At 42.9% G+C, this 8308-nt stretch overlaps 1 protein-coding gene across 1 annotated transcript in view; it reads left to right on the top strand.

Moving 5' to 3' along the window:
* The first annotated feature begins 2256 nt into the window (after window positions 1–2256).
* TMPRSS12 (transmembrane serine protease 12) overlaps window positions 2257–8308 on the top strand; it is a 43968-nt gene continuing 37916 nt past the window's right edge. The window contains exons 1-2 of the mRNA XM_003252151.3: window positions 2257–2563; window positions 3201–3396. Of these exons, the coding sequence (XP_003252199.1) occupies window positions 2389–2563; window positions 3201–3396 (371 nt within the window). The 5' untranslated portion in view covers window positions 2257–2388. The remainder of the gene's footprint in view (window positions 2564–3200; window positions 3397–8308) is intronic.

Here is an 8308-nt window from a genome sequence, read left to right as displayed (position 1 = left end):
TAATCCCAACACTTTGGGAGGCTGAGGTGGATGGATTGCTTCAGGCCAGGAGTTTGAAACCAGCCTGGGCAATGTAGACCTTGTCTCTACTAAAAGAAAAAAAAGTTGAGGAAGTGGAAAGTAGAAACTGTAATTGTAAACAACTTCTTGGGTGAAATTTTGCTGTAGAGGAAAGCAGGGGATATAAAGGCAATTGAAGATTTTTCAAAGATGGGAGAAACCAGATGTATTATCTGTTGCTGCATAACAAATTATCCCAAAATGCAGCGGCTTAGAACAACAAAAATTTATCTCGTATTTTCTGTGGGTCAGAACTTTTGAGTGTAGTTTGGCTGGGTGTCTCTGACTTAAGGTCTCTCATGAGGTTGCAGTTAGGGTGTCAGCCAGCACTGTGGTCTCATCTGAAGGTGTGATTGGGGAAGATCTGCCTCTAAGTAGATCATGCGGTGTTGCATGATTCAGCTCTTCGTGGCTGTTAACTGAGGACTTCAGTTCCTCAATGGCTCTTGCTGGCAGCCTCTCTATAAGGCCACAGGGCAGCTTACAACATAGCAGCAGCCCTACCTTAGAGCAACAGGACTGCAGAGAGTGCTCAGGACAGAAGTCACAATCTTTTTATAACCCAATCTTGAAAGTGGTAGCCCATCACCTCTAACTTTCTATTTACTAGAAGTGAGTCACGAAATCCAGCCGACACTAAAGGAGAGGGAACTGACTAAGGATGTGAATACCAGGAGACAGGGTTCACTGGCGGGCATTTTGTAGGCTACCTACCACACCAGAGGATATTTGTCTGTGGATAGGAGTGATCCCACCAAAGAGAGGAAATGACAATGCAGGAGAGGAGAAAAGGCAGAGGAAATCCAGGAAGAAGACCCCTGCAGTTATTGATCCACTGCCTTTTTCATTTTATTTAGAGAGATGGGGTCTTGCTATGTTGCCCAGGCTGGAGTGCTGTGGCTATTCACAGGCATGATCTCACTACCAATCAACACAGGAATTTTGATCAACTCCATTTCCAGTCTGGGCCAGTCACCCCTCCTTAGGCAACCTGGTGGTTCCCCACTACCCGAAGGTCACCATATTGATGCCAAACTTAGTTGACCAGTTGACATAGCATACTACAGTCCAGAACTCCTGGGCTCAAGCAATCCTCCTGCCTCAGCCTCCTGAGTAGCAAAACTAAAAAAATACATTGTTTAAAGCAGTGCTGTATAATAGAACTACAGGCATGTGCCACCGTGCCCAGCCCACTGCCTGTGTCACTGCTATTTGATGACTTGGCTGCATATACTTGCTTTATAAGTATGTTGAACCTCTACTATCTGTCATAGCAAGACCCGTCATCCTTATCATATTGGCTATGGGTTTAAAAAAAGAAAAAAAAAAGTCATCTTGCCCTGTTTACAAAGGCATACACAATCTGACCACATCTCACACACACAGAAATATACACACCCCAACTGTGTTTCTCCTTTCTAATATCACCTTCCACTAAAATACCTGGGGAATAAGGACTTTGTTTCTTGTCAGCCCTTAGAGATCAGCTCATGCTGCAATTTGTTTCTCCAATATCATCTCCTCCACCCCCGATTTCGGCACAGCTCTGAGCCTCTGCTCCCTTCCCCACATGTTACCATGTGTGAGCCCCAAACTAATATACTCCTTTTATCTAATGCTGCCAACTGCAACCAGCCTCGGAAGGATGGTATGAGCAAGGCAACTGTCCTTTTATTGACCTCTACTTTAACTCTCCACCACCTCACCAACTTCCCACGGCCCACACGGTCTTCTTATTACTGAAGGCGTTGGGTTAACGAAGGCAAAGTTCAGTATAGGTCAAGATAGGAGTGACAAAACAATTTAAAACTAACATTAGATATCACTCTTAAAAACTCTGGGTTATGTTAAAGAAAAATTATTCAGTGATACTCATTAAAGCACAGCAAGGCAGACTTTATTCAGGACCATCCAGATAGGGATACGGACCATGGCAATGGGATTTTGTAATGGGTAGAGGGACTGGGCTAAAATCCAAACAGAGCAGAGCCAAGAGAGAATTTACAGCCAAGGAGCAGGAGAGAGGTGTCCGTGGATGGAAAATTACTAAGAGGTAGCATCAGGAGTAATGGCATTCCGGCTAACTGACCTAACAGGATTCTTGCTGGACAGGCCAGGGTGATCAGACATCACCTGGGGGATGGTGGTGGATGAGGAAGCCGATCAGACCTTGAGGGTGAGGGGGTTCTTTCTAAACTCACCTACCTACTCCTCGCCCGCCTCCCACACCTCCGGGCCTCACTCGCGCCTTCCCGCCAGGCCGTGCGTCCCCGCGTGCCCCGGGCGGGTGGGAAGTACCTGCCGCCATCTTGCTCACCAGCCTCCGAAATGCGGCTGAGGCTCCTGAGCGTGGCGCTCTTGTTTGTGGGGAGCTCTCGCTTCCACTGCTCGCCCTCTGGAAGGCACAGGCTCGGCCCCTCGCCGGAACCAGCCGCTAGTTCCCAGCAGGCTGAGGCCGTCGGTCCGCAAGAGGCTCGAAGGGAGGGAGGGGCGCGTGCGAAGGGCAGTACCTGTTCGAACTGGTCTCTGGGGGGGCTGTTGTCTCAATGGCCTTTAACCAAAATTTTACGTACCTAAGCAGTTTCTAGACAGGCTGTAATAACAGTAGTTATAATAGTAAAATGACACATTTGTATTGCGAATCTATATTTTCTCCTCAAAACATTCTGGGTTTTATCATCCCTATTTTGTAGATTAATAAGTCAGGGGATAAAGAGTTGAAAGGGAGGGCTATTAGGTGACCATTTCATACCACGGTTGAGAAAAATGAGCCCAACAAGTGACATGGTGAGCATTAGAATTTGCGGCTCTCGACTCACCGTTCCCAGGCTCTTTAACTGCTGTTTCACACAGGGAAGAATGTGATACGTGGCCGAACATTTTTATTTTTATATTTTTGGGGAATAGAGTTTTAAAATTAATGAATTGTGTTGACTTCATGTCTATTTCTAAGTAATCGATTATGACATATTTGTCTTAACTCTCCAAGTTTCTTTCAAAATATGGGCATGTCTCCGGTATGTTAGCTTGCTTTGTGTTTTTAACATAGGAATTTAAAGGATTGCATTAATATGTTCAGCTTAGGAAGTAACACATAATATAGATGCTCAGTCCAAATAATATATCATTTTTATTTTTAGATTGTGGAACAGCACCGCTTAAGGATGTGTTGCAAGGGTCTCGGATTATAGGGGGCACAGAAGCACAAGCTGGCGCATGGCCGTGGGTGGTGAGCCTGCAGATTAAATATGGCCGTGTTCTTGTTCATGTATGTGGGGGAACCCTAGTGAGAGAGAGGTGGGTCCTCACAGCTGCTCACTGCACTAAAGACGCTAGGTACGTATTCACAGCACAACTATTTTTATTCTCTTAGGGGATATTTTGAAGTGATAGAGGACCATTTAACTTCAGCCATTTTCAGCTAAGCTATGCTTGCAAATAGCCGTAATGCCTTATGCATAGTACAGTGTATTTGTTGAAAGGAATCCTTTATTTATTATTATTATTATTATTCTTTAAGTTCTGGGGTACATGTGCAGAACGTACAGGTTTGTTACATAGGTATACACGTGCCATGGTGGTTTGCTGCACCCATCAACCCATCATCTGTCTACATTAGGTATTTCTCTTAATGCTGTCCCTCCCCTAGCCCCCTACCCAGGAATCCTTTATTTTTTACTTTTTTTTTTTTTTTGAAATGGAGTGTCACTCTGTCACCCAGGCTGGAGTGCAGTGGTGCAATCTTGGCTCACTGCAACCTCCGCCTCCTGGGTTCATGCGATTCTTCTGCCTCAGCCTCCCGAGTAGCTGGAATTACAGATGCCTGCCATCATGTCTGGCTAATTTTTGTATTTTTAGTAGAGATGGGAGTTTCACCATGTTGGCCAGGCTGGTCTTGAACTCTTAACCTCACGTGATCTGCCTGCCTCAGCCTCCCAAAGTTCTGGGATTACAGCTATAAGCCACCATTCCCGATCATGGATCTTTTAAATTAGAGGCTGGTAAACTTTCTATAAAAGTAGTAAATATTTTACGCTTTGAAGGTCATATGATCTCTCTCACAATTGCATGAAAACTAGCACTGACAAGAAGTAATTGAATGAGTGTGGCTATAATCCAATAAAACTTTATGAACACTGAAATCTGAATTTCATATGTTTAACCTGTCATGAAATATTTTAGTTGATTCAGCCATTTCAAAATGTAGAGTAGGGCATGTTGGCTCACATCTGTTATCCCAATGCTTTAGGAAGCCAAGATGGGAGGATCACTTGAGGCCAGGAGTTTGAGACTAGCCTGGGAAATATAGCGAGACCCTGTCTCTATATTTAAAAAAATTGTTAATGTAAAAAACCTGCTTTATGGGCTGTATGAAAACAAGAGACATGCCAGATTTGGCCTTCACTATTAGACTCTGAAAAAGAGACTCTCTTTGCTTCATCTCCATTGACCCATAAAATCCCATTGCAGTCTGATTTTTGTGGCCAAATGCTATTAAAGATCCACCTCCATGCCAAATCCAATGACTTCATCTCAGTTCCCATCCTTTTTGACCTCTACAGCCTTTGGCAATGTTGACCACATCCTCTTCTTGAAATTATCTCTTTTCTTGATTTCTAAGACACCACTCTCTACTTTTTTCTCCTGCTTCTTTGATGAGTCTTTGTCATCCTTTACACTGCAGTGTTTTCTAGAGTGTGCCCTCTGCCCTCTATCATTCTGTACTCTTTCCTGGAGATGTCTAATCTACCTCTGTTTCAGCAATCACCATGTGCTGTCAACTCCTAGGTCTCTCCTGATGAGTCATATTTCCAGCTCCCTACCGTGCATATATATTGGAGTCACATTCTAAATAAGTCCAAAATGGAATTTACTTTCCTCCAATACTATTTCTTCTCTATTTTCTCAGTTGATAGCATCATCAACAGCTCCATCACCCAGAGAGTTATCTAATTTCTCCCACTTCACCTATCCAAGTAGTCCCCAAGGCCTATGAAGGCTCTCTGTGCAGTATCTTACATTTGCTTCTTCTGTCCCTCAACCCTCCCTACTGATTAAAAGTAGATCCAGAATATCAGTCTCCATATTCCTAGCTTATGACTTATCATACTTACATTTACACTACTACTTGGATAATAACTATCCTAATTAATATGAAATGGTAGCTCATCGTGGCTTTTATTTCCATTTCCCAAATTACTAGTGATGTTAAGCATCTTTCTATGTGCTTATTGGCCATTTGTATATCTTCTTTGGAGAAATGTCTATTCAAGTCCTTTGTCCATTTTTGAACTGGGCTCTTTGCTTTTTTGTTGTTGAGTTGTAGGAGTTCTTTATGTATTCTGGATATTAATCTGTTGTCAGACACATTATTTGCAAATATTTTCTCCCATTCTATGGGTCATCTTTTCACTCTCTTGATAGTGTCCTTTGATACACAAAAGCTTTTAATTTTGATGAAGTCAAGTTTATCTATTTTTCTTCTTTTGTTGCCGTGTTTCTGGTGTAATATGTAAGAAATCATTATATCAAATCCAGTATCACGAAGCTTTTCCCCTATGTTTTCTTCTAAGAGTTTTATAGCTTTAGCTCTTAGATTTAGGTCTTTGATTCATTTTGAGTCAATTTTTGCATAAGGTATCAGGTAAGGGTACAATATCATTGTTTTACACGTGGCTATCAAGTTTTCCCAGCACCATCTGTTGAAAAGTTTGTCCTTTCCCCATTGGATGATATTGGCATCTTCATTGAAAATCAATTGATCATATAGAGAGGGTGTATTTCTGGGCTGCCAATTCTTCTCCGCTGATGTATATATCGGTCCTTATGCTAGTATCCCACACTCTTTGGATTAGTATTGGATCTATAGTTAAGTATTTCTTCTTGGTGGTGCTTTTGTTTTTTGTTTTGTTTTTTAGACAGAGCCTTGCTTTGTCGCCCAGGTTGGCATGCAGTGGCCTGATCTCAGCCCACTGCAACCTCCACCTCCCAGGCTCAGGTGATCCTCCCACCTCAGCCTCCTGAATAGCTGGGACTACAGGTGTGCACCACCATGTCTGACTAACTTTTGTATTTTTTTGTAGAGACAGGGTTTCACTATGTTGCCCAGGCTGGTCTGAAACTCCTGGGCTCAAGTGATCTTCCCGGTTTGGCCTCCCAAAGTGGTAATTGCAGGTGTGAGCAACTGCATCCAGCCTGCAGTAAGTTTTGAAATCAGGAAATGTGAGTCCTCCAACTTTGTTCTTCTTTTTCAAGATTATTTTAGCTATTCGGAGTCTCTTAATATTCCATATGAATTTTAGGATGGGTTTTTCTATTTCTGCAAAAAAAAAGTCATTGGGACTTTTATAGGGATTGCATTCAGTCTAAAAACTCTTTTTTTTTTTTTTTGAGACGGAGTCTCGCTGTCACCCAGGCTGGAGTGCAGTGGCACGATCTCGGCTCACTGCAAGCTTCGCCTCCTGGGTTCACGCCATTCTCCTGCCTCAGCCTCCTGAGTAGCTGGGACTACAGGCGCCCACCACCACGCCCGGCTAATTTTTTGCATTTTTAGTAGAGACGGGGTTTCACCGTGTTAGCCAGCATGGTCTTGATCTCCTGACCTCGTGATCCACCCACCTTGGCCTCCCAAAGTGCTGGGATTACAGGCGTGAGCCACCGCGCCCAGCCTCAGTCTAAAAACTCTTTAAAAAGTTTACAGTCTACAGAGCAATATGGGGAAGTCCACTTTTTCCCATATTGGGAAAAAGATTGCTTTGGGTGGTTCTGTCATCCTTTTTTTTCTTTTATTTTTATTTATTTTTATTTTTTATTTTTATTTTTTTTTGAGAGGGAGTTTTGCTCTTGTTGCCTAGGCTGGAGTGCTACAAGAAGACATAAATGCATAAATGAAAATACATCCTGTGTTCAGGGATTGGAGGACAGTATTATTAAGATGACAGAACCTGCTGGGTGTGGTGGCTCACACCTGTAATCCCAGCACTTTGGGAGTCTGAGGCAGGAGGATCGCCTGAGGTCAGGAGTTTGAGACCAGCCTGGCCAACATGGTGAAACCCCGTCTTTACTAAAAATACAGAAAGCCAGGTGTGGTGGTGGGTGCCTGTGATCCCAGCTACTCGGCAGGACAATCACCTGAACCTGGGAGGCGGAGGTTGCAGTAAGCTAGGATCATGCCACTGAACTCCAGCCTGGATGAAAGAGCGAGACTTCATCTCAAAAAAAAAAAAATATATATATATATATATACACATACACACACACACACACACACACACACACACACACACACACACACACATATTCTTCAACTAGATCAGCGCGAAGGAGATGTTTAGGTCTGAGTTCTTTCACCAGTAATATGAGGTACTGGACTACTTGGCCAAGTTTAGTTATTAGTGTCCAGTTTTTTGTACTAGTTACTGGAAGACAGGCTTGTCCTTTTTCATCAAGTTTATGGTGATAACTTTTTGTTTTAAGTATTTTTTGCAGGTTTGGAAACTCTGTTGGAGAGTTGATTTCTATTTTGAAGGCCCCTTTATCAAATAAAAGGTTGTCAGGAAAAAAAAAAAGCCTTGCCAAGTCAATAAATGAGATTTATCAAGTTGGATGCTTGTTATTATAAAGTATTTCATTCCACATTGGTAGATGTCTTCAAGCTCCCTCATTGACTTCCTGCTGGCCACTGTGTTGGATTTGCCTTCCCCACTTCCCACCCAGAAATCAGTTTAGTCTCTAAGAACCAGTCGGGTCTTCGCTCCTTTTCAAAGCACTGGATTCTGATATGCAGCCAGATTCATCACATGAGGAATGATATTTGGGCGGAGCTCTCTGTAGCTAGGTGTCTCTGAAGGCATTGTTTTTGTCGTTATTGTTTTGTTTTTTGTCTGCCCTTTTTCTCCCTTTCACTGAATGGCTTCCTTATAACATGAACTTACACATGATGTGTTATCATTCTACCTCATAATCTTTCAGTTTCAGCTCTTATTGCTAACTGTCCTTCTCATCAATTTTCATGATGAATTATCTGATTATCCCAGCCCAGCTTGTCAATCTAGGTGATACCACCATTGCTCAATTTATGAATAAACCTTTATTAGAGGCCCACCCCTTTCCCAGAGAGCTGTGGTCAGGGGATCTGGGTCATGTATTAAATGAGAGCACCTTGACAACAGAGTGGGCAGGGCACTCATCCTTGCACAGGATATGGATATGAGTATATAAGCACTAATGGATATTTCTTTTTGTTTGT

The sequence above is a fragment of the Nomascus leucogenys genome, chromosome 8 (assembly GCF_006542625.1).
Source record: "Nomascus leucogenys isolate Asia chromosome 8, Asia_NLE_v1, whole genome shotgun sequence".
Taxonomy (NCBI): Eukaryota; Metazoa; Chordata; class Mammalia; order Primates; family Hylobatidae; genus Nomascus; species Nomascus leucogenys.
The sequence above is the reverse complement of the archived record's forward strand: the minus strand, read 5'-3'. Positions and strand labels throughout refer to the sequence as shown.